Consider the following 26,189-nt stretch of genomic DNA (forward strand, 5'->3'; position numbering starts at 1 on the left):
GTGCCTGATATGTGGGTGCTCTCATGTCTTGGCATCATTAGCCATTCTGGTTAATCCCGCTCCGGATATGCAAATATCGGTGTGCATTCCCTTGTACGAATCCCATGTTGGGACCGCCTTATCGGACCTCGATGCAATGTCAAGCCAGCGATTAGGTTGGGGTGTTCCGAACACGATGGCTCACAGCCCCCAACAAGTTGCTGCACTCGGAGAAAAATTGCTAGAAAATATGATATTTCAAAAGTATATTTAAAGAAAATCTAGGGAAAAAAATCGTAGGCCTTTAAAAAGCTGTAAGCGCATAGGTCAAATTGAAAAATAGAATAAAATATATTTTAATAGGCACATAAGAGCTGGTTGTATTGTGTTTTGACTCAAATAGATTATCTATAAAAAGCACTGCTTATGAGCACTAATATAAAATCATTTTAAATATATGTAATCATTAAACATTTTTGGAGTGAAGTAATAATTTTGTATGGACATATAAAACTTTAAAACACATTTTTAAATATGATTTCTTTATTGAAGTGATGATAATAATACAATCTAGTTATTTGAAAAATTAAAAAATTTTTTTTTTTAAAAACGAATTTTTTTTTTAGTTAGCTAGCTAAATATAGGACACTCAGTGGGAAGTAATAATATGGATATGGATACTTAGAAACTTTTAAAATGTTTTGAAATATGAACAAGTTTAAATAATGGTAGGTGAAATATATGAATATTGTCAAGTTTAAATATTTCAAAAATATTTCAAAAATACAAATATAAATATTAAATAAAGGTATGTGCCAATAGGAAACCCTAAAGGTAACATTTTCTTTCTGTGTAGTGTTATTTGCCCCTCTTATTAGCAGGTATTGCTCTTGTCTATTTTAAAATTTTTAAATACGAATAATTTGCAAAATGATGGAAGGTAAAGATGGGAAACTCAGTGTGAAGTAATAGCACTGCATTTTAAAATACGAATGGTAGGTTCAAATAGGAAACATATATTGCGAAATTTTCTCTTAGTGTAGTTTTATTCGCCCCCCTTTTTAGCACGCCCAGCTCATGTCTAACCCTGATTATGCTTTGCTTTACATTGCCCTGGTTGAAGAGGCGGAGAGTGGGCGACGGCGGTGGCGCAACCTCAGGCTGTCCAAAGTCGTGGGCTTTGCATATTTGCATGCAGGCATGACTGTACTAGCAGTTAGCATTTGAACACTGCTAGGGCTGCCCCTGATTTTCCACAGGGATTACAACTTGGATCAGGAGCTCACGCAGCGCCGAGATCGCAAATTGCTGGCCTTCCAGCTGGATGCTTTGTCAAGCAATTTGCGAACAGCTGTGCCTGTTGCTGCCTATCTTTTTCTAAAAACTTACAAAATATTAAAAAAAAAGAAATTGTGTTGCAAGACACTGCGTATAAGCGATACCCCCATCTAGTTCTAAATTATCAACCATACGCAGTGTTGAATTCTTTATTTTTTTAGGTTCAGTGTATTTTTTCCACATACCTAATCAACTTCATATTATTTATGACTACTATACTTATAATTTCTCAGTAGATCAGCTTATCTATCTGGTACACTACCACGAAGAACGCTAAATTTCTGGGAATTTTCTTAAAAAAGAAACCATGGACTCGAATTCTGTTCTTTTTTAAATTGCAATCTTTATGCTGCTTATCATACATTCGATTTGCGAACTTACTTGGTCGACTTCAAACTAATCTGCTACGCTTTCTTTGGATTTCAGATGCCTGGACTTGTGGTCTTCAGACGTCGCTGGTCTGTGGGCTCTGATGATCTCGTAGTGCCGGGCGCATTTCTCCTGACGATTCATTTTATATGGTAACTATACTCGTACTCTATCCATAACTATCAACAACTCTTTATTAATATATTTCTTGATCTTCCTTTCCTTTTTTGTGATAGTTTTGTGATTGTTAGCGTCTCGTTGGTTATCTTTGAGTATAATACCCGAATTTTAAGCGTAAAATTATTGTTCTACCATCTAATAGGCTACTTGTTGATACTATTTTGTAAGTACATCTGTTCGAATTCCATGGAATCAGTCTTGATAAATCCATTTGCAGTGTCGATATGTGTAGAAATAGGTATATGTGTGATCTCGATGCGTGGCAGTATTCTAGATGCCGAGGCGCGCAATTCTATCAACATCTGGATATATCTCAAGAGCTGTGAGTTGTCCTAGGATATACTACTTATTTCCAGGATATAATTTGGCATATTGTTTGGTTCATTCTAGTGGTAATACTGTTCGATATTGCCTGGCTGGCGGTGGGCTCCGTTTGGCTGGGGCACTACTACACCACCGCACCCATCGATGATCCCAAAAAGGTCTACATAGGTGAGTTTGAGCTATAGAGATTTCATGCAATACCTTATGCATTTGCTTCCTAAAATCGTAGTAGTTTTAATTAATGAACTTCCATTACAATAACTGGTTTTTAACTTATTTAATATTTATGAATTTAACTATTACGTTTTATTGTTTTTAATATCTTGTTGTGTACTATAAGTGCATTTAAATCGTATACATTGAACAAGTTTTTAACAAACTTGCTTAAACAGAACCAGTTTTAAGTAAATATCTTGTGCAATTACAATTTTCCATTTAGTGCTCTTGTGCTTCTATTCTTAAATGTACTATTTTTATTCTTAAATATTCAACTTATAATTCAAATACTTTATTAAACACCTTACCAGTGTAAAATGTTATATATATCATATCATTATTTATTATTTACTATTACCTTCCCTCAGCCATCATCATCTGCAATTGGGCTCTGGTGGTGATCACCCTCATCACGATATGGTGCACCTTCGACGCCGCCGGCAGATCCTGGGTGAAGATGAAGAAGTACCAGCGATCGATGCGCGAAACCGAGTCTCGGTTCAACTACAAAAGGAGCAACAGTATGAACCGCAACTGGCGGCAAAGGTGGGCTCAATTCCATTCGGGAACCATGGGAAAAGCAAAGACCTTCTAAAAATGAACCCCTTTAATTCCGCGAACCCACAGGAAGGTGATGCGGGCCTACCAGGACAGCTGGGACCATCGCTGCCGCCTGCTGTTCTGCTGCATGGGTTCCTCCGAGCGCAACCGGAACTCGTTCACGGACATCGCCCGCCTGCTGAGCGACTTCTTCCGGGAACTGGACGTGGTGCCCTCGGATGTGGTGGCCGGTCTCGTCCTGCTGCGCAAATTCCAGCGGCTCGAACGCGAGGCCATCGTGCGGCAGCGCAAGAACGGCACCTACGAGTTCCTCAGCGGCGTACCCATCACGGAACGGACCCAGTTCCTAGCACTCAACGATGCCAAAAACTACGACTTCTTTCAGACGGTCATCCACTACATGTACTACGCCCAAGGCGCCTACGGCTGGCCCATGTACGTGATCAACAATCGCACCAAGATGTGGCATTTGGTGCCCGAACTGAAGTGAGTAGTGGCCATTGGCAAGCGGGCAATAGAAAGATAACAACTCTCAACTTCCAGATGCTTTGGCTGCTGTTGCGGCAGTAGCGATGACACGGAGGTGATCCAGGACAACTGCTGCCTGTGCAACTACGCCGCGCTGAAGAAGACGCTCCAGATGGGCGACATCGACATCGTCTATGCCACCTACCACGTGGACGTGGGCGAGACGCCCTTCTTCGTGGCCGTCGACTACACCCATCGGGCGGTGGTGATCAGCATACGTGGCACCCTGGGCATGAAGGACATCCTCACGGATCTAAATGCCGAGGGCGAGGTGCTGCCGTTGCAGCCGCCGCGTGACGATTGGCTGGCCCACAAGGGCATGGTGCAGGCGGCGATCTACATACGCAACAAGCTGCAGGAGGAGAACCTCATCGAGAGGGCGCTGCAGCGGAATCCGGATCGCCAGACGCACACCTTCGACCTGGTCCTGGTGGGTCATTCCCTGGGCGCAGGCACGGCGGCCATACTTGCCATACTCCTGAAGCCCGAGCATCCGACGCTCCAGTGCTTCAGCTACTCCCCGCCCGGCGGTCTGCTCAGGTGAGTTGTCCTTCGTACAGAACCCGCTTTTCAAGTCTACATAGGTATTGTTTTTTCCCTCTTCTTTTTAGTATGCCCGCCGTGGAGTACTCCAAGTCGTTCATCACCTCGGTGGTGCTGGGCAAGGATGTGGTGCCGCGCATCGGTCTCAATCAAATGGAAGCCCTGCGAGCGGACCTCATCAATGCCATTCAGCGCAGCGTGGATCCCAAGGTGATTTCATCTAATCCAAACTGTCAACGATATCTGCTTAATATTCTGTTTATATTGTTTCAGTGGAAGACCATTTCCTGTTCGGTCATCTGCTGCGGCTGTGGACCGGAGCCCACTTCCGTGGTCAACATGTCCGGCCAGGACACGCACATCAATCAGTACCAGGAGGTATGTATGCCTCTCTCTATGTGAACCCCTGCTTACAGGGTACTAACTGCCGGATTTACTCTCTGTTTTCAGGAGCGCGGCACGGCCCGTTCGACCAGCGCCCATCCCACGGACAGCTCGATAGCTTTAACCCTGCATCAGCCCTTATATCCGCCCGGCCGCATCATCCACATAGTGCGGCACCATCCCAAGCCCGACGAGTGAGTACCCGCAATTGGTCGAGATGGAAATAAGTGCGACGGCCCCTGACGCATCCGCATTCGTTTCCTCCTCGATCTCGCCACCCTCCTGACCTCCTGACCCACAACCTGATTTATTTGTTGATGTTTTGTTGTTTGACTCGCCATTCGAAATTCGTCAGTCGAGATCCGCCTCTGGCCAAGGTCTGTGCTAATTGAGGTGCGATAACCAGCGGCTTATCGCCGCCGTCAAGCTGATCCGCAACTGACTCATTCGCAGTGACGTCAGGCTTGCGGCTTGGACTGTGTTGCCATTTGTAGTGAGATGTATAGCGAGCAGATGATCTCGTCATCGACATGGGCGGGGGGCACTGAACTCTCCATTGAGGTCGGGCCTCTAATTGTCACCCATGAATTGACATACCCACGTGACTTATGGCCGGAACGTGCTGCTCCAATTATTAAGTTCTCAACTGCCCCGTTTCGTTGGGTTGGCTGTAACTCGATTACTGGCGGAATGTGTGTAGGGCCGTCTAAAATTCCCACAGATATGGTTGCAAGAAAGACAATTTAAATGATAAATTTGTTAGGTCATGGGAGAGAGACATTTAATTGACACCTACTTGTAAATGTTCAAGATTGAAGCGGAGAAAAGAGTAACCCATTGTGGGTTTAGAAAGTTTGACTGTTTTTTGAGCTTTAAAGATTTTTTTAAAATATTTTTTTTTTAACAAAATAGATTGAAAAATGATTAAAAAAGTTGTCTCACATGAATATTTAAGAAGAGGATTTTATTATCATTATCAAATCCATAATAGACAATAAAAATGTAATTCGGATCATTTACAAGCTTGTATGTGTTTTAAAAGAGTAAAGGTCCTATATCATATAAGATGGAGTTACGGTTTTGTATGGTAGTCAGAGCTCTCGAGCGACTACTTTCACTAGTTATCGTTTCTGTTGGTTTGGTTTCCACTTGTTTCGTTATGTTTTGTGTTGCTGGACGTGTTTGGTCGATTTCTGTTTGCCCCAAAGTCCCAAAACCCCGTCAATGAGACAAAAAAAAAAAAAATAATGTTACCAAAATGTTTTTCAGGCAAAAATACGACAGTGGTTGGAGGTAGGCACACACACCCACACCCACACTCACAGAAACACCCATCCACCGACACCTACAGCGACACCCAACGCACACACATCCGCAAATTGCATCGCACACAGATAACAGATACAGATACGAGCACACGCATCCAAAAGATTGAAAGAAGAAGAAGAGCTTGAGCAGCGCTGCAGTAACTCAACTCGAACTCCGTCTCTATCTATCTCTCCTGTCTCTCTCTGTCTACATATGTCTATCCCACTCTGCCCGTGTTTGTGCTCGCCCTCTATCTCTCTTTCTCTCACTCTCTTTCGCACACTTTCTCTGTGTCTTAGCTTGTTTGGTTTGTGTGTTGACTAGTGGCAGTCCGAGAATTCTATCGTTCTATTCAATATACTCCATTAGAAGAGTTCCTCATCATCCCGTTTTGGTTAATCTTAGTGTTGCATGAGATAATACGATCACCGGTGCATGCATCGCCCCATCCCTCTCTCAAGGAGTCTTTGCACCAACTGAGCTCTCATCTAAGATATCTCAAAAAAGATCATTTTGATCCATTATAATTCCAAATCTCAGATGATGTCTCAGCTGGTGCACAGAGATCCTATCTCTTTCTCTCGTTGTCGTCCTCTCTCGCTCTCGTATATGAGCTGGGGAGTTTTTCTTATGAGTTGTGTTCGCATTAGCAGACCCAGCATGATCTTAGTCCCGAGGATTAAAGTAAAAAGTACTTTATAAGCGCAGGGTCATGGAAATCCTTTGTTCGGTCGTCTCATTGAATTAAACTTTTTTTTAACGTAGACTATTACTTATGTTTATAATAGTATCAACTTTTTGATATAAATCAAGTTCATATTTTGGTTCCAACTTGTTGTACTTATAGAACATATGTTTGTAGTACTGATAAAAGTGTTTATTTTAATCCTTTTCTAACCAATCAAATAGATAACTAATAATCTCTATTGGTAGTAGACCAGTAGAAGTGTTGGCGTATTTAAATAAATTAAAATTGAAAGAGATTTCTGTGACACCTAATTGGCGCCCAATTCGGAATTTAGTTGGAAGGAATTTCTGTGTTATTCTAGAGAATAGCTACATAGTTGAATATGATAAACCAAAATGCAGACTTTTTCATCGAAGCTTCTGTGTGTTTTGCAGGAATGTGCTGAAGAATCGGGAACCCGTGTACCAGGCCATCTGGGCGGACTCCACGGACTTCGATGAGGTGCTCATCTCGCCGGTGATGCTGCAGGATCACATGCCCGACAAGATCCTCGCCGCCCTGAAGAAGGTAATTGGCGAGTTCGACGACGAGCGCGGCTCCTCGGTGCACAGCTATTCCACAGCCAGTTGATCAGAAAACCAGTCAATGGATTCGAGTTGAATGGAATGAATGAGCCTTAACGAACCCCACACCCCACTCCGTCGTCTTCTTCGTCGTTGTCCTAGAACCGTATATAGTCTAACTATAGTCCCTAGCATATATACATTCTATATAGAGTACGCAGGACCGATCTAGTTAGTTGGTTCGTCCACTGTACTGTACCGTACTGTACCTTGCCCCTAGTCTAGCCCTAAGGTTGGAGGTCGCGTATGGCGAGCCACAAGCAACTGCAAAACCCCCACAAAAAATGAAACTCAACCACTAGAGCCACTCGAACACAAACACCACCCCCACACTCATGACAAGCATATTTACACCGATGCCTATTTATCTATATGTAAACTCAATTACGTTTAACGTTATCTAGTCTAAGGCCCACTATCGCTTATAATTTCAATAACGCTAAATTGTTCGACATTGATTTGTTTGTATTTATTTATTGCCCTCTGTTTTTTTTTTGTTGTTCTCGATATCTAAGGAATTTATGCTTTAATATGTCCAGAGTAAAGGAACCGATACTTAGCCAGCACTACACACGCGTACCCGAAAATCCAGTAACTCTGTTGTATTTATCGCTGTGTAAGGCATTGACAATGGACTTTGAATGTTTACAACTACGCCTAAGTTAAATTTGTATTTATAATATGTATACCTCTATTTTGTTTGTATCGCCTAAGTAACCCCTGTCCATTTTATTGTATAAGTTGAACAGATGTAATTTGCATTTCGTTATCTAAATCTCTGTGTTTCTACAACGCTCTTATATATTTTCACTTTAAAAACTTAAACCTTTTGTTTTTATGACGAATATACACACTCTTGTACGTACTTAAATATGTTGTTTTGTATTAATTTCTTTTTGATTACATTTTGAAATCTGTAATGGGCGCAAATAAAGTATTTGCACGCCCTGTAAGTTTCCCTAACTCCACCACCAGAATGTCCAGTTAATCCCCATATCGACGGATTAAAGATGTTCAAGGCAGTGCTTCGCTAGATGGAAATTGTAACGTACCGGTTTCGAATAGCAAATATGTGTAGCTCACGTTTGATGATGATTTCATTTGAGTTCTTTATGTGGATTTGATTTGGTAAGTTTATTCAGTTTCGATTTTTTTTTAAAGCTTTTTACCATACATAAATGAGTAACCATCCACCCAACCATGAAACACATATAATACACAACTCCTTCAAAAATATATCTGCTGCATGGGAATGGTTGTTAAGTTGTTGTGAAGCTTCTGGAATGGCAAAAAATGATATGGTAGACCACCAAACGTATTCGCCTTTGCTGAGCTGGGAGGGTTGTGTGCTAGTTGCAATGAGAGAGCAGTGGATCAGGCTGTAGGATAATCCCTTGAATCGATTCTCAACCCGACCCGCCCCAGATAATCCGATTCATAGCTGATATTTGCGACCAACTTGTTTAACCAATGATGTACTTAATTATGCTTTTGTTTTGCTTCTTTTATGAAAATTAACGATTATCGTTTACCGATAAACGAATACCGATTTTTACCGATTTGTATGTGACCCGATCATCCGATGATGTGCACAGGTCGTGTCTTGTAGAGATCGGACCGTAAAGGCATGTACCACTCGTAGACGTAATGATAACACGACAATAACTACAACTACAACAGTTACAACAACAACTACGACAACACAAAATACAGATACCAGGTACAGCCGCCCGTCAACTTCTATATAAAAAAATGTTATCATTAAAACAAAAGACTAAAGCAACTATCCATTTTGCTCTCGTTAAAACCAAATTAAATTAAATATGTCAACCGAATTACAAGTCTCTCTCTCTATCTCTCTCTCTATGTATATTTCTCTCTCCCGCTCTCAACCTAACCTTAAACAATATACCAACAACCTATCAATTTTGTAAACTAAACTCTCTTAATGTAAATCGTACTCGCTGTGTATGTACAACGAAAACCGATCTCGATATTGTGTCTCGCACCCGTAAGCCTTCCCACGCCCACCCACCTAACCATCGAAACATGAGCAACTGTACCCAAAATACACCCCACTCGCTTTACTTTGACGCAACTGTACTTAGTCACTCCACTCGCTAACTGCATTTGCATCATCTGTCTCTTTCCACTCTCGCTCATCTGTGAAACTGTACATACATGCATCCCACTCTCGCTCGTTCTGTCTCTCTCGCTCGCAACATCTACTCGTCACTTTCTGCATTTATATATGTAACCACGAGTTGTTAAAATCAGCATTGATTGATTGATTGATCTGTTTTGATAATAGATTATGAAGATTGGGAGATAAAAACAGAAGTTTGGTGTTTCCAATAGGTCTAGCGAGTAAAATAGATATACAAAAAACAAACCAACTAGTAAAATCATTTATTTTTGATAGCAGACCAATCGATCAATCAAATGGTTCAACATTTTAGTAGGACTACAACTTAGATCTAAGATAAATTGTGCGGTACTTGCAGACACTGATCGCTTTTTCTTTCGCTACTCGCTACTTTAGGTTGTAACAACGAGTGGGCCACGCAAGCCCCAGCGCCAGACCTCGAATGCATTCTCCACTGGATCGAACGAAGCCTACGATCACGATGCGGAACTGGAGCACCCCCATTGCAGCGGCCACCGGGAGACGACGACGAATGGCACGATGAGATTCGACCCTGAAACGGATCCCAACCAGACGCGCTCCTCGATGTCGCAGATGTCGCAACACTGCAAGCGGCCCTCGCAAAGTTCCTACACGAACCTGAGCAACTGCCTCGTCCTGACGCCGACGGCCCAGCACAAGCTGTGCCTGGAGACGTCCTTCACCAACGGCTCCGCCCCGCTCCAGTCGGCTCCACAGCAGCACCAGCAGCGCCTGGCCTCGGCAGCCTCGTCGCTCCTGAGCTCGGCCACCACGCCGTACGACATATCAAGTGCTCTGGACGACAGCCTGGCCACGGTGGCCCTGCGCCAGAGTCCCTCGCTGATCAGCGCCGAGACGACGGCCACCGTTATTGGTAATAATCACGAAATGGATGGCGACCCCGAACCCCTGGCAGAGATGGCCATGCCGCGCCTTAAGGCGGTGGCCTTCGACATGGCCCTGACTCCACCGCCTCTGCTGCCGGAGCGATCCCTGCTCGGGCGCCAGCACTCCGAGAAGAAGCCACGCTCCCTGCCGCTGGCCCAGGTCCAGGCCCTTCGCCGCGCCTCGGATGCGGGCGCAGCGCCTGGAGTGGATCTGCTGCACGACGACTGGTATGGCCTGGCCCCGCTGGCCAGTCCCGAGACGCTGTCCGAGATCTCGAGCGTTTCCTCGCGCACCAGTGTGCCCATCAGTCTTGCCAACAGCATTGAGCGCTACCTGCAGCACATGGGCGTGGGCATGGGTGCACCCAAGGTTCCGCTGGAGGACATCTTCGAGTCGCAGCTGCACACGCCCAAGGTGATGAGGCGGGCGCCCAAGTTTAGCGAGAATCTGGCCGGCTGTGCGGAGGACACCAGGAACCTAGATCAGTACAAACGCATGGGACGCGTGTTCATCACCTTTCCGCGCATCTTCCCGGATCAATCGCCGGCCGCCCATAGCCTGGACTCCAGCGACGACAGCTTTGAGTCGGCCTCGGCGCACAGTCTGCAGCGCTTGCAGCTGCCGCACGGCTCCAATGCGGTGCAGAGTTCCAAGTCCGCCGATCCGCTGGACGGGATGGGGGATCGGGATCGCGATCAGCTGGTGACGAGGCAAACGCAGCCGGCCAAGAAGTTGACCTTCAGCGACAGCGATATCCTATCGGATGCGGACTGCCTGCGGCTGTGCCCGCACTGTCCCTGCGATCGGGATGTCCAGCGTGGCTGCTGCACTCGCTCCGAGCACGCCAGGTGCGCCACTGAGGTGTCCGAGGGGCAGGCGGGCCATGGTGCCATGGGCTTGGGCTCCACCGACACTAGTTTCTACAGCGCCAGCTCATCGCTGGAACAGTTTGGCACGCCGGCCAGGCAGAATGGTGGCCCCCACCTGGAGGAGATCATCATGCGACCGGGCGTGCTGGAGTCCCACTTTCCTGTGCTCGGCGCTGGCAGCGTGATGGAGACCCCCGCCCTGGTGGCCCCCGCCTCACCATCACCGCTGAGCAATGGCAAGCGACCGGATGTGGTGGGCGGCCGGGTGCGGAAGCGCCTCTCCTCCGAGGAGTTCGTCTTCGCCAGGGCCGAGGATATGGTGCCCAGCCTAGTACAAATCGGTGATAGGAGCTCCGGCTCTCCGGCGAATCGCAGGCGGGGCAAGGCCTGCGTCTATCCGGCCGGGAACAGTCTGCGCTTGGACGCAGCCGCCGGCGCAGCCAACGCTGCAGTGGCCTCCGCATCGCCCACGTCCATTAGTAAATTTACCCGCTCCCGTGTGGCTGCTGGAGGATCGGCAGCCAAGCAGGCCGCCGCCGCCGCCGCCAATAACGAAAGCAACGTTTAATAGTTCTAAGTCGTAAGCAGTACCTTACCCGGACCGATCGATGGATGATGCTTGAAACTCGAAACTCTTAACTCGTGGCTCTTGTAATCCCGACCCAAAATCGGCGCAATTATGCCGTTTGCCATTGCTTTCACACGAGCGATCCACAAAGTCAGTTGATAAAAAAAAAGAATGGAAATGAAACTAACATTTTGCATACCGATTACCTAAGGAACAACATTTAGCGTTAACACGGGCGTTTACTATTAAATAAATGCAATATATATATATATATTTTTTTGTGCAGCCAAACCCTAAGCGACGACAAATTTTAATAAAACGTTTTAAAAATGAAAAGTACGCCCTTTTTGATGTTCCTGGTGTCTTTAAACCTAATAATCATATTAGAAAATTTAAAAGAATAGGGGATTTTTCTTCAAAGAACAAAATGAGTTGATATAATTTTATTGGGATCAAGGATGACTCAGAATACATTTGATTTTTTAGGTTGTCCTTGAACTAAGAATAAAGCATTCTTGAAACCCGAAGAAATCCTTAATTATGCTTTATAGTTTATCAACTTTCTTAAGTTTTATGAATTTCATTTAATCACATCGCATAAGAAGTAGAAAATATTTTGTATCTACTTATTCGTTTTTAGTGCTTCTAAATACTTATGTTCTAAACGATTAAATTAAGGGATTAAAATTCCTTAATTCATTATTTTTCGTGCTCTTAAATTCTAAATACTCTCTTTGTAGACTCAAAGCTAAAGGTTAAAGTTTTTCTTGGAGGTTATAAACAGATTTTTGGGAATACAATCAGTATCTTTATCAATATCTCAAGTTTAAAATTTAACGGCTCCTTGTGGTCAGCTGGTAATTTCAAAGCAGCTGAGCCAACAGCACGTAAGCCCCTTAACAGCGCTCTTTTCGCGCACAACAGCACACTATCGGCTGTTAGCCACTCCGTTGGGGTTCTGTTAAATCATATTCCAAAGTTCGATCCCTTTACATTTGTTTACATCATATTGTTCCGCCGACTTTGTTTTGATTTGTTTCCCCCAAAACGCCACGATGTCGATGCTAACCCAGGCGACGCGCACAGCACCGCAGCTGCTGTTGCACCTGAACCGCCACCTGAGCTCCTCCTCCGCCACCGCCACGTCGTCGGAGCCGCCGGATGGCCATGTCCATCCCCTGATGACTCCCGCCGAGCTCCTGGGACCGGAATCGCAGCGCAGGTGCATGGAGAAGATGCGCAGCCTGCCCTCATTCCCGCGTCCCAAGGCCCTGACACCCAGTCGCCGGGAGAAGCAGACCTCGGCCGTCCTCATTGCCCTCTGCCAGGAGCGGGGCACGTAAGTGGCTCCCATTTCCCCTATGGTGCCTTCTCAACTGGCCAAAGACCTTTCCGCTACCCTTAACCAACGGAAACAGAGGCTTCGCCCAGCCTATGCAGAAGCAGACTTCACCTAATCCTCGTTCTTTCTTTTAGAAACGAGGTTTCCCTGCTCTACACACGACGGTCGAGGCACCTGCGCAGCCACAGCTTCCAGATATCCTTTCCGGGCGGCAGGCGGGACGATCAGGATACGAGCTATGTGGACTGTGCGCTGCGCGAGACAGAGGAGGAGATCGGGCTGCCGCGCCACCGCGTCCAAGTGTGGGGCGAGGCCAACCAGCTGCTTCTGCCGCGCACCTCCTCCATAGTGCCGGTGGTGGGCGTGGTGCCGGACTTCAGCATCTCTGAGCTGCGCCTCAACTGGGCGGAGGTGGAGGAGGCGTTCAGTGTGCCGCTCAAGGCTCTGATGGTGCCCCAGGCCACCAGACACACGCAGTTCCGGAGCGGCTACAGTGGACCCGTGTTCGTGGTGGACCACCACCGCATCTGGGGCATCACCGGCTACCTGACGCATCTCTTCCTGCACAGCCTTCTGCCCCCCAGTCAGCTGCCCGATTGCCTCAGGACAAACATCAAGTTCATTCGCCCCTTCAAGCTACCGCCCAAGCTGCCGCATCACCGCGAGCATGCCGCCACGGATCCCTCGATGCGCACCTGAAGATGTAACCCCGATCCCCCGCCTATAATACTGCTCAGGCTACGCCCAATGTGATTAAGCGATTTAGCGGGCCAGGTGAACTCAGAAGGTTATTGCTTCGGTCGAACCGAACAATAGGCCAATTTCGATGGTGTTCTTCGTATTAGTGTAAAATTTAATTGTGAATTACATCTAACCCGTGTAATAAAACTGTTGACCATTTTATTGAAAGAGGTGCTCTAAACTCGAACCATAGTCATGATTTTCTTCGATTTGACCATGTAGCCAATCAAGGAATATTTCTGATGAGTAACTTTTTGAACTACCTTTTGTTAAAAAAAGATTTCCTTAAAGTGATAGTGAAGAAATGCAAAAATTGAAAAACTGGAACAAAAATTATACTTTTGACAAAGATCTGAATCTCGTATGGTTGACAAATACCTTAGGCCCATAAATATTCAGTACTTTGGCTACTAAACTTAAAGTTTAAAGCGGAATGCCTTCCCTGAGTTCGTTCTTTAATTTCCAATCCGTTGACATTCAAAAAAGTAGGTTTTGAACTTTTGAAAGCGAAAAAAATTGAATATTCAAGGCGACAAATGGGATTAAGATATTTTTTCAAAAAATTGCAAAAGGTAAATAATTACTTAGTTTAAATGTAGATAGATGGGAAATTAAGCGACGAGCTCAACGAGGTATGAGATTCCAAAAACTGAATATTTAGGGCGAAAAATGGGATTCAGATTTTTGTAAAAATACGATATTCAGATTTTAGTCAATAAAAACGATTTTTCTTCACGGTTTTTCACCCGGAGTTTCGTCAAATCAGGTCGTACAGCTAAAAGACCGACTGTTTTGAGCAGCTTGCTTAAAATCCTAACGATTCCCATCAATTTAAGGAAAATTTATTTTTTGACCGATTTTCGCATTTTTTGTAAGGGGGTGCATCATGATTTTTTGCCAAAAATCTGAAAAGTCAAAAACTTTCAGGTTCTAATGCCAATAGATAGGAAAAATGACTTTTAGTTTTTTTATGGCAGCCAAAATACTGAATATTTAGGGCGAAAAATGGGATTCAGATATTTTTGAGGGGGTGCATCATTAATTTTTTCAGAAAATTTCAAGAGGTAAAAAATTACTTAGTTTAAATGTAGATAGATGGGAAATTAAGCGACGAGCTCAACGAGGTACGACATTCCTCGATTTGACGATTAGTTTCATTATGGCAGTCAAAATACTGAATATTTAGGGCGAAAAATGGGATTCAGATATTTTTGAGGGGGTGCATCATTAATTTTTTCAGAAAAATTCAAAAGGTAAAAAAGGACTTAGTTTAAATGTAGATAGATGGGAAATTAAGCGACGAGCTCAACGAGGTATGACATTCCTCGATCGGACGTTTAGGTTTTTATTGGCAGCCAAAAAACTGAATATTTAGGGCGAAATATGGGATTCAGATATTTTTGAGAGGGTACATCATCAATTTTTTTTTTAATTTCAAAGGGTAATAAATTTCTTAATTTAAATGTAGATAGATGGGAAATTAAGCGACGAACTTAACGAGGTTTGACATCTGACGTTTAGTTTCTTTGTGGCAAAAAAAAACTGAATATTTAGGGCGAAAAGTAGGAGTATGATTTTTGTCGATTCGAGGTTCAGATTTTTGTCATAAATACGATTTTTCGTTCCAGTTTTTCAGGCGTAGTTTAGCCAAATTAAATTATCCCATATTTTATAATAAGGCAGATTCTTTGTCTTTTTGTTTTGTTTTATTTTTAATTTTTCTCTTAAATACAAAAAATACTCTTCATTTCCTCTTCTAATTTTCGTTTTCTTTTTTTTGTGTTTTTCTTGTTATGATAAAAATATTAAAATAAAAATTAAAAGCAAACAAAATGGCAACTGGCGCCAGGGAGCAAAAAAAAAAGCAAAATAATAGTCTTGCAAAAAAAAATACAGTTTTGTCTTTAAAAACAAAAAAATAAAAGCTCCTTGCAGAATACAAAATATAAGGTTAAATAAAATAAAAGAATAGACCGAGAGGCGGCTCTTTAAGCAATCGATAAATTTTAATTGACAGCGAGCTATGTTCATATTCATGCGTTTGCTGGGTCATCTGTATGTCAAATACAAATGTTTCATTAATAATCAAGAAGAAATACATGCAGGCGGGAAAAGTAAGTCAAAGCCTGCTCGATTGGTTGTGGCTGGTGTTTAAATAGGGTTTAAATTAAGCATAGCTGAAGAAAGGCAACGCGGCTGCTTAAAGAACACTTGTTGTTATGCTTGTTATGTACTCGTTATATATAGTAGTTATATATATATAATATATGCATGGGTAGTTTTATCCGTTAAGTATACATCTAGGTATAGTCCTCAGAGTTGCGGCTGCTGCTGTTGTTGTAAAGTTGTCCAAAATATTGTGGTTGCTGTATACGCTATAAGTTGATGTGTGGCTGCATGGCTCTGCTCCATAGGAAACCTACTCCGAAATATCAATTGGAATGGATGTGGTAAACGTGGGCGTCTCCAGCTCCTCGTGCTTCTTCATTTTGAGACTCTGCAATAGATGACAAAGGACAAAATGTTAGTTGGAGAGAGACGGTTAGGTGGAATCGAAATGCCATTTTCCGCACCTGTTGCAGCTTGTAGTGATTGATGATGTCCTGGTCGGCCGGGCACGACTGTGTGAAGGCGTCCAGCTGGTACATGTGGTACATGTAGCGCCACAGCGCCGTCAAGTGCGTCTGCAAGGAGGCAAAAAGCGGGAGCGGTGAGTCATGCATTCCTTGGCAAACTCATTTAATCGATTCTGATGGCTACAATTGCACTTCGAGTCACAATAAAAAATGATTTAGAACCTGTTTATGACTGGCAAGTGCAGCGCAATGAAATTCAAAAATATAGCTGACTAAAATAACACTCATTGGGCAATGTTTCACAGTATACACTTGTTATTCTTTGACTAATCGTTTAGTAATTTTTAAAAAAAAATAAACACAACATAACCTGCGGTTTTATTTATGGCATGTTACTTCTGCCATCAACAAAATTCTTAAAAGCCTCGCCGCAAAATCCATATTTATACCTCACTATTTGCAAATAAGGGCTTAGGCAATAAAACTGTCCGTGATTATTTGCAAGAAAGATAAAAGCTTTACGCGTGAGCCACAAGATTTGCATATTTACACAGTTTTGTGAGCACAGGGTAGGGTTTTTATGAATTATCATGGATAAAAACAGTAAAATTCCTGCGAATTTCTTATTAGGTATAGTTTTTTATGAATAGTACATATTCTAACATACTTTTAACAAAACACATTATAGAATGTATAATGTGGTATATATTCATAAACCTGAATATCTGTCATCTAAACATTTTTGATGACCTAAGGTTACATATGCTGTATGTGTGGCATTCATGCTCACCGGGATCTCAAAGTCCACGAAGTACTTGCCCGCCACACGGATGTGCTGGAGGCGCGGCATCAGCTCACAGTCGAAGCAGCACATGGTGTCGCCGGTGAGGAAGCGCGTGTTGCGCGCGGACAGGTGATCGTTGATCTTGCGCAGATGCGAGAGCAGGGCATTGTTCTTGGCCTCGTCCTTCTTCACCAGCATCAGCTTCAACTTGACGTACAGGTTCTCGATCAGCGTGGCCACCTCCTTGTCCTGGACGAAGAGATTGTAGCCGCCCGGGATGTTCTTCATGATGTGCCGCTCGATCTTCTCGTTCTCGAGAATGGCCAGCCCGTTGTCGATGAGGATGGGCGGGTGTGTGGCCTCGAAGTTGGTGCGGAAATCGGGCGGCGGCTTCTGCATGTCCACCGTCGTCACCTTCAGGCTGATCGTCTTCAGCTCGGCCAGCAGGTACAGGTCCATGAAGTACTCCTGGCAGAACAGACAGGCGCCCTTCCGCCGGCCATCGATGGTCGAGGCCTGCAAATCGAAACGGAAAAAGCCATGTCAATAGATTTAATTGCAAGTGGAAAAGTTAAGAGCCATATTTACTCGGCCCCAGCTCTACAAATTAAGGCATTAAGTGAAACATTCTGTGGGGCGCGATACGATCAAGTGTTAATGTGGGTCACATTCCGGGGACTGGCATTTTTCCAGCGATTGGACATTGCCTTCTGCCCACTTAATGGCCCATCGCGTGCCGCCAATTACTGATAAATAAATCAAACAAAATTTTAACGAAATAAAACAACATAATTTCCATCATGTGACATCATCATCAGCGTCGTTCTGCCTTCAGCGTCGCGTGATGAGCCATCGAGGTTTGTCGGCTCGGCTGGCTTTTTAGGGACCGGAAGCGTGTCCCAAGACAAGATGCCTAACGCTAGCCTAGCCAGACGCCAAGAGAGAGAATTCTGCATCGCTGCACTGCCAAGGCCAGCAAAAGATACATTCGTAGATACACGGATGGCAGAGATAAATGGTGGGACTTGGCAATGACAGCACATGGCCACAGTGAGGCCTAAAACTATGGACATTCCATAGGCCGCTTAACTATCTTTCGCAGATAAGGCAAGAATTCACAGATTAAACTGTTACAAATAATTTCAACATCCAGAATATTTACGTGACTTGCACACCAGTTTTTTTAAAGCTTCCTGTTATGGCAGAGAAAAACCGAGCCGGAAATATATAATCTTTTAAAATGAAATGGAATTCTTTCTTTTTGCTGTGCCCCATGCTAGTGGTGATGTAGAAGCTATATATAGATAAAAGTATCTCTTAAATTAGGGGACTCAACGCAGAGTCCAGGCAAGAGAAGCTATAACTTTTACATTTTTGCCAAATGTTCTTATTATAGTATGCGTTCAGGTAGCCTAAGTGCTTTTTCTTAAGAAAGAATCTTACATATTTTCAAATGATAAAACTAATACTGACTAGTTAGCCATGAGAATAAGGTTCTGAAGAATGCATAGTCTTAGTCCATGGCTTCCCTAGACTCGCCGGCTTCCTTAGCCAGTATCCCCTGTAGAGCGGAGGCAGTGCTGCACCCGAGGAGCAGCTAAACTCATCGCATAACACGACGATCCGATGCGATGGCGATGATGTCACCGGCCGTGCGGTGTGCGAAGTTTACTTGCTGATTGTTGATTGCCGTTGCCAGCCTTTTTTCCATTTGCTGCCCATATTTTTTCCATTTCTGTTTCTGCTTCTGCTGGCGTCGACAGCCGGCTCAACTTCAAATAAGCCCAACGCCGGGCAATCAATGTGCGTTTATGGCAGTGTGCATATTTGTACTCGTTAGATAAGCCTCCTGCACTGTTGGTTTTGATACAGTTGCCACTCACTAGACGGCACACAGTTGTGAATGCGAGAGTAAACACCAATTAGTGCGGCGAAAGGGGAGTCTACGGGCAGATCAAGAACAAGGTTGCCCCGCGTTTGGCATTCAAAACTCCGTTTCGAAGCCGCAGAAAGCTCGGCTGACTTCAGAATGGCAATGAGGCAATTGCAAATCACAATTTATTTCAAAAGCGGTGTGGAACATGTTGAAACAAGCCAAGAACGCGGATAGCTACATGTATCTCAGAGATATTCCTTGAAATAACAGCACATTATATGGCAAACATATTAATTATACACCTAAAATGAGGTACATTTATTGTTTTTTAAAGCTAACCCATTAACCAGGAGGGGCTACGCTCAAACACCTCTGACAAAACATCGTAAATGCGATAACGAGTCGCTTAAAATAATCCCCTGCGTTAACTCCGGTTTGTAAATTAAATTTTACGCACCAATTGCAGGCAATTAAAATATTATTTCGAATGCGAAGTTAATTAGCATTGCCCTGTGTGCTAATGGCTCAATAACCCGAGCAAACCGCACCGAGCCGAACTGAGCCCAACCCAGTTGCCAGCCAGCCCACATGGTCGCGCAGCATAATCAACTGTGGCAAAGGCGAGTGCCACAATGGCTGTGGGAGCGGTTTTCCGTATGATTTTGCTATTTTCTGTGTTATTTGTGCTTTGCTGCGGTGCTCAAACGGTTTATTTGTATTCTTCCACACATTATTAACTGTGCACGTTCGTTTACCTGGTCCACGCACATCCATCCGTGGCCACTCCATAGATTCCCAACTGACCCGGATTACTTTCGGCCCGACATTCGTTCCGTTCGTATTTTCTTGGCCCGCATTTCTTGAGTCATTTTTCGACCATTTTTCATGGGTTTTACCATTCTAACACTTGGATTTTTAGTAATATTATCATTACTATAATTGTTGTTCCATTGGATACACCACCTATAGTAAAATCTGTTATTAGCTAGCCCATATCTGTGATATAAATATTCTATTTATTATTAATTGGCACCCAATTTGAAAAACCATTTGTGTTACAATATTATTTAAACTAATGATACTACTTAAAACGCTTCATTAACTTCCAGTGGGAACCATCATCATCGTTTCTTAATGAACACATCGCAAAAAGTATGCCAATATTGCCCCAATATCTGCCAGCACTGGCGGCCATGCAGTGTGCAATATGAGTTGCAGAAATTGGAAATGGAAATTGCAAAGCCAAGACTACGGTGTGTGGCAACGTCAAAAGGTCAGTCCAAGTCAGCCAGGCAATCGTCTCGAGTTGAGAGTCCAGATACAGATACATGGCAAAACTGCAGATACAGGTGCAGATACAGCTACCAACTATAGATACATCTGGCAACTACAGAGACAAACACTCGAGACGGCGGTTGCAATTGAGCTTTTCAAAATAGAAATGACGAGAGAAGGCAGCCCCAAAAGCAGTTAGCAAATGTCAAGTGCCATTCACAGCACTCGCGCACGTATGCTTCAGATACATACTACACAAGGCACATCTGGCTAATGAAACTGCCGGCAAAATAAATACCCGGCCAAAATAAACGTTCGTCTCGGGATATATACTCGTTGGAGAAAAATAAGTTGTGGTCTGGGCTACACATACAAATGGTGTCGACAGCATAGACTATCTTTTAAATAATGTATCTTCGGGTTTTCTAATTTCTGATGTCGAAACTATAGCCCAGCATTTAAAAAATGTATCTTTAGGTTAAATAATTTGTGGTGTTTCCATCTGTCCCATCGAAAATGATTAATCTTATCGTAATTTAATTACTTATCTAATCAGCTTTTATTTATTTAATACCAGCTCTCAATAAATACTTAATTCTTTCGCAATTAATTACTTGGACATTTCTCTGGCGAAGCCCTATTGTCTTGTCCGCCACTGTGCAACGTGCACATACACATTCGTATGCCCACTCAACATCTTCGATTTGTTTTCCCTTTAATTGTGAATTCGTGGCGCGATAAGATAAAGACGGAAAAGTTAAGTAAAGTCAAATAAAATGAGTTTTGAAAGCTTTGCGCCAGCAACTAGAAATCGTAAATGTAAACGAAAATGAATTTGGTGGAAATACATGGTGGCTCCCCCTGCTCTTGGCCGTTGGGATGGGTTGTTTTATTTTAGGAACCGGTTCGCTGACAGCTGCAGCGTAATAATTTAATTTTAATCGCGATGATGATGTTGGGGGCAGATGTCAACCTTGAGGAGAGCTTTCTTCGGCACTTCGCGCGCGATTCTCGATTCTTTTTGGGCCACAACACAAAAGCACAGATGTTCCACATACACATATATATGCCATATCTTATCGGAAGGCGGGCGGAAGTTATCGCAGCAAATTGTGATGATGATGGGGGCTGATGAAGTAATAGCCAAAATAATAGAAATATAGTCAGGGCAAGTGGTCGCATGGCCGGTGAAGTCAGCTGGCATATCTTGGAGCCACAAATTTTAATGGGCTAATGGGTTTTCAACGCCTATTTATTATAGGTTGCTGTACCTTGGAATAAGTCAGTCTAAAATGCTAAATTATCAGATTAATTCTCTCTAATAAGTCTTTAAAAATCACATAATAGTCATAACAAAATATATATTAAACGATTTTTTGAATTTCTGACAAATTAAAATCTATCTTGAAATAAATAAAATCCTATTTATTCAGCTTGTAAAATAACAGCTGTATTAGTAATGGCTATAAAGTTTGTTAATTAATTTCCAGAACTTTACAGACTTAATTGTTGGACAACACAAAAAGCCTTAGGCAATTAACAGAAGTAATGTAGGAAATGAGCTGAGCAGTTAAGAAACGCGGGTCCACTGACAAAAACAGCAGTTCAGTCAATAAAGACTAATGCACTTTTCTGTGAGTTGGGGTTGCGGGGGAAAATGCATGGGCGGTTGGTGGCAAACCTTTGCGTGTTTTTCTTTGCTAAAATGTCAGTCACACACCAACTCGCTTGAACACACCCACATAGAGCACGTGGGGGCGTGAATAAAACAACAAATCAAAGCACTCAACTGTCACTTTTGCACAAAAAGACACACACCATAAAAAAGCAAGGATGACACGTACAGTGGTACTTAGATACCTATAGCCTTCGGAGTGGGCTCTATATAATAAGAATTTATCAGAATTTAGGAGACATTTGAAGTTCATAAATACCCATTTAAGAGTTGTTTTTAAACTCTGCAAAACTGTGCTAAATAATATGAATTCTCTGTTGCAGCTAAAGAAGGTATCTATATATTTTAAAAATATGTATTTGATTTATATCCATGTATTTTCCCTGTGTAAAATCTTCCGCCGGCCTTTTAATATGAGAGCAAGTACTGTGCTTGCGTTTAAGTGCAGCTTTTCGACTCGACTCTTTACTGCAGTTGAAGTGGCAACAAAGAAGCGCATTTTCCTCAACTCAACTGAACTTAAACCACAACAATTACTGCTGTTGTTCAGAGCCAACAAAAGGCACTAAATTAGCTTTAGTTTGGCGTGAAGTTCATCCTTGGAGAGGCCCATTGTGCAGCCCAGCAATGAGTAGATACTTTTTAGGGGCTAAGCACAAATTGGTTTGGAAATGTATCTCAAAGATATAAGAATATTACTATGTTATATTCATGGTATTGAAATGTTTTTGTAATAAAATGGTGGACTTTTCATCGAAAAAGGGTGCTAAAACTTAGATGGCATAGTATAAATAGCATCTTGTATTTTTCCAAGTGCAGGGGATCGCCTTTTGTTTTGATCGCCGCTTTGTTTTGATTCGATTCGATGGCATGGCCAATTTCTGGAAATCTCGCGTGGGCGATGACTCGAGGGTAAGGCATTGGCTTTGGCTTTGGCTTTGGCCTGGCTTGTTTTCCAAGCCAAGACGAAGTTGGAGCCAAAGCCAAAGCCAAAGCCAAGTCAAGGAGGCGGAAAAGCGCGAGTGCGAGCACGAGAAAAACCTGTTTAGCGTTCAATGATTGTTTTGTTTCCCTGCCCCAGCCCCTGCGCCCGCCCCCTTTTCACCTCGAACAAACGAAACAAGAAAACACATTTGTATTTGTTTGTTGCCTGCACGCGCGGAACAGAGAGGCATGCCACATAGCTGGATCTGCGGCCCCCAACTACACTACCTACTGCCACTTTTTGTACTCCAACTAACCAACAGCAACTACAGCTAACTGTAGCTTTCCTCGGGCGCACAGCGAATTGAACTTTCACTTTTTCGCTGGGAAATGGAAATGCCTTTTCACGTGCGCCTTGTATGGAGTGCGTTCGTCGTGGCCGCCGAGTTATGTCAAAGATGCTTCTGTCACTCTTCTGGAAAAGTTCGCTTTTGCTTTTAACTGGCCAAATTCCAGGCGAAACAGGTGCTGCCAGCACTTTCTCCCACGGAAACAGGAAAAGGGAGCGGGCCTCGGCCATGGATCATCGCACTCGAATGGGTTTTCTTTTTCGAATTGGGTTTCTAATGTAAGGTATCACAGATCCATTAGCCTTTCCAAAAATATTTATATTTCTAAAACCGTGCTGATTCCTTAGGTTAAATAAAGTACCCCAGTTGATATCTGAGCTTTCTAATGTCCAAGTAAGGTATTTGATCACATGGTAGATCCATCAGCTTCCCAAAAATATTTATATCAAGAACATAACTGGTTTCCCAACTTGAAGTACCACAGCTCCCATCACTGATTGCTCACACCATGGGTTTTTTCGGATTTATTTTTGGGAACGGAATGGCATAATATGGTATTGTAGAGTTTAGGCGGCAGTAGGGAGGTGCTGGAAGGTGGGGAATTAGTCATGGGCAGACGACTCGAGGTGCGGCCTCCACTTGCGTGGGCTGGATGAGTGGCCAAGTCGAGTTTGCCAATGGAATCAACAACAGCAGGGCCCAAAGTGTTCCGAAAACAATTACAATTACTTCGGCAAACAGTGGGAACCAACAAAAAACGAAGCCCAGAGGAGTCATGCTCGAGTTACAGCGGCGGCAAAAGTGATGGCTCACAAATTGCGGCCTATAAAAACCGTGGCTCCGTGCTCATCAAGATCCATTGAGTCACTTGCCAGAAATAGGTTTCCTAAGAAAGATTGCAGCTGTGAAGCAGAAGTTTTCCCCATGAAATCAAGTAGTTGATAAGGGGCGCTTTGTATCGCCAGGATACAGCTTCGAGGTAGCAAAGTTTATAAATAAGCAAGAAAATGTCATTTAAGGAAGCCGAGTTATCAGTGCTATTATCTTGACCGCATGTGTAGGTGCCAGCTTTTGTTTCTCCGATTCTTTGGAGGGGCATGACGTATGCGTCAAGAAATTTAGAAATCACTAAGAGATAAAAAGAACCTCTAATTCACACACACAGACACCGAAAACTCGGGGCGTCTGGAGATGTGGCGGTTACGGGGAATCGAGGAATCGAGGAACTGGGGAGAAGAAGTAGGAGCATTTGTTGAGCAATTGGCGCAATGAAATGCGATTAAAGTTTATGGCAGATAAGGAGCGCGGGAATATGTATGCTACGTTGCAGAACTTGCAGACTTTGCACACCCAATAGGGGCAAGTAATAGTTGATAATATTATTCCTAAGAGGTCTATAAAAAGAAAGAGTTTCAAGTAATGTACAAGTATATTCCTGGATCCGATAAAAAGGTTTATATTATTCCCAAAAGAAGAATGAAATAGAAAACTTGTTAAAGTATTTTAGAAACCCTCTTCAAACATTTTAAATGTCTCCATCATTCCTTTAAGCTTTATAACATAGAAAACCATTTAAAGTATTTTAAAACGTTTCCCAAACATATTAAAATGTTTCCAGTTTCGGAAAATATAATAGTTTACAATAGTATTTCCCAAAGATCTATAAAATAGCAGACAATATGAAGTATTTTTGAAAACTACTTCAAATATATTGAAAGTTTCGGAAGATATACTTCGATCTAAGAACATATTAGTTTATAATATTATTCCATAAACATACATATAATTAAAATGTTTTCAGCATTGAAAGATATATCCCTCGATCGATAGTATCAATCCTTAAAGATCTAACAAAAAGAAGGTATTAAAAAATGATTCCAGTCCTCAAAAATATATCCCCCGCTACTGGAATATTGGAAAACCCCAAGAATGCATCTGAAAGTATGCTCTAACCGCTCTTAACTTCCAGTTAAGTAACTTTTACGGTAACTCTAAGATTCTTGTGCTAATTAAAGGAATTTTGGGGAGCAAAGCACTACCGCATTTTCGTTCTGTGCAGATGTGCCTGTGTGTGCGTGTGCGGCAGGGAGAAAAGGAGAAAACCGGTTTTGGCGATGCTTAGGAGCCGCAGGCGCAGGGGCGCGACGGGGAGGGTGCTAAACGAATTCTGTTCGTCTTAACCAAATGTGACACACTGCAAAGTGCCAGAGCGAGAGGGCAGAAGAAGAGGCGCAAGGGGGAAGAACGGGGGGAGCGAGGGGGAATCGTGTTTTCCCAGTTGCTTTGTTTGCTTTTGCTTTTGCTTTGGCTGCATTTTCACCGCAGGAAAAGTGCGCAGGTATGGGTATGCAGATTTCGAAGTCGAATTTACCTTTATGATCAGCTCTATCTCGGGCACGTCGAACTTGCTCCCGTTCGTCTCCTGGCTTTGCTGCGCTTCCACCTCCGACATGGTTACTGGCGATTGCTGGCTTTTGCTGCTTTCTGATCGAATCGGATCGGATCGAAGAGTTCTATCCGCGTGACGAGGTGTTCCTTTTCGCTTTCGCTTTTGTTGTGCTAATTTTCTTTGCCAATACACGGACACACGACACACACCAACACAGGGCACTCACACACACGGGGACGGAGGGGAGAAGCCTCAGCCAAAAAAAATATGCCGTTCTTCGACTTGCGAATTGCCTTTTGCGAATTGCTTTTGCGAATTGCTGTTGCGATTTGCTGTTGCGATTTGCTGTTGCGATTTGCGCTGCCGCTGCCAATGGAAAATGGAAAAAAATTGAGCGACGGCCAGGTGAGAAGCGACGACAACGTAACGAACGTAAGGGAAAACGTAAGTAAACGTAGCGAACGTAAGGGAAAACGTAGCGAACGTAGGGGAAACGTAGCGAACGCAAGCAAACGTAAGTGTCAGTAAAAAAGCGAGATGCAAGATTGCTGGTAAGAGGAGAGAGCGGAGAGAGATAAACTAAGACCGCACGCTCGTTTTCAAAAAACATCGATATTTTTGTCCCGTTACGTAGAAAACGTGTCGAGAACAAGAACATCGATGACTCGGTATTTTCGGTATTTATGTGGTTGAACGTAGGCAATCGTAAGCGACTGTGAGGCAA

General features: G+C 43.4%; 3 protein-coding genes across 9 annotated transcripts in view; 2 read left to right on the plus strand and 1 right to left on the minus strand.

The window, feature by feature from the left end:
* LOC108023990 (diacylglycerol lipase-alpha) overlaps positions 1-11,869 on the plus strand; it is a 30,741-nt gene extending 18,872 nt beyond the window's left edge. For 3 of the 7 annotated variants that reach the window (XM_017093721.2, XM_017093722.2, XM_050884746.1), the window contains exons 3-15: positions 1,744-1,838; positions 1,923-2,029; positions 2,084-2,188; positions 2,257-2,358; positions 2,775-2,952; positions 3,034-3,453; positions 3,511-4,035; positions 4,107-4,248; positions 4,312-4,416; positions 4,489-4,616; positions 5,692-5,715; positions 6,853-6,985; positions 9,584-11,869. In XM_017093721.2, coding sequence (XP_016949210.1) covers positions 1,744-1,838; positions 1,923-2,029; positions 2,084-2,188; positions 2,257-2,358; positions 2,775-2,952; positions 3,034-3,453; positions 3,511-4,035; positions 4,107-4,248; positions 4,312-4,416; positions 4,489-4,616; positions 5,692-5,715; positions 6,853-6,985; positions 9,584-11,533 — 4,014 coding nt within the window. In that variant the 3' untranslated portion in view covers positions 11,534-11,869. Of the gene's footprint in view, positions 1-1,743; positions 1,839-1,922; positions 2,030-2,083; positions 2,189-2,256; positions 2,359-2,774; positions 2,953-3,033; positions 3,454-3,510; positions 4,036-4,106; positions 4,249-4,311; positions 4,417-4,488; positions 4,617-5,691; positions 5,716-6,852; positions 6,986-8,636; positions 8,762-9,057; positions 9,110-9,583 lie in introns of those variants that run through there. The other 4 variants (XM_017093724.3, XM_050884747.1, XM_050884748.1 and 1 more) reach the window with 4 other exon arrangements.
* Positions 11,870-12,476: 607 nt separating this feature from the next.
* LOC108023922 (mitochondrial coenzyme A diphosphatase NUDT8) lies at positions 12,477-13,784 on the plus strand. Its single transcript, XM_017093607.3, has 2 exons — positions 12,477-12,872; positions 13,010-13,784. Exons 1-2 carry the CDS (start codon positions 12,589-12,591, stop codon positions 13,572-13,574), a joined length of 849 nt encoding a protein of 282 aa, XP_016949096.1. The 5' UTR covers positions 12,477-12,588; the 3' UTR covers positions 13,575-13,784.
* A 1,101-nt stretch (positions 13,785-14,885) lies between these two features.
* Positions 14,886-25,876, minus strand: LOC108024035 (chloride intracellular channel exc-4). Its single transcript, XM_017093808.3, has 4 exons — positions 25,448-25,876; positions 16,983-17,492; positions 16,190-16,300; positions 14,886-16,113 (listed from the first exon to the last, which is right to left on the minus strand). Exons 1-4 carry the CDS (start codon positions 25,526-25,528, stop codon positions 16,036-16,038), a joined length of 780 nt encoding a protein of 259 aa, XP_016949297.1. The 5' UTR covers positions 25,529-25,876; the 3' UTR covers positions 14,886-16,035.
* Positions 25,877-26,189: the final 313 nt, after the last annotated feature.

This window comes from Drosophila biarmipes, chromosome X, assembly GCF_025231255.1.
Source record: "Drosophila biarmipes strain raj3 chromosome X, RU_DBia_V1.1, whole genome shotgun sequence".
Classification (NCBI taxonomy): Eukaryota; Metazoa; Arthropoda; class Insecta; order Diptera; family Drosophilidae; genus Drosophila; species Drosophila biarmipes.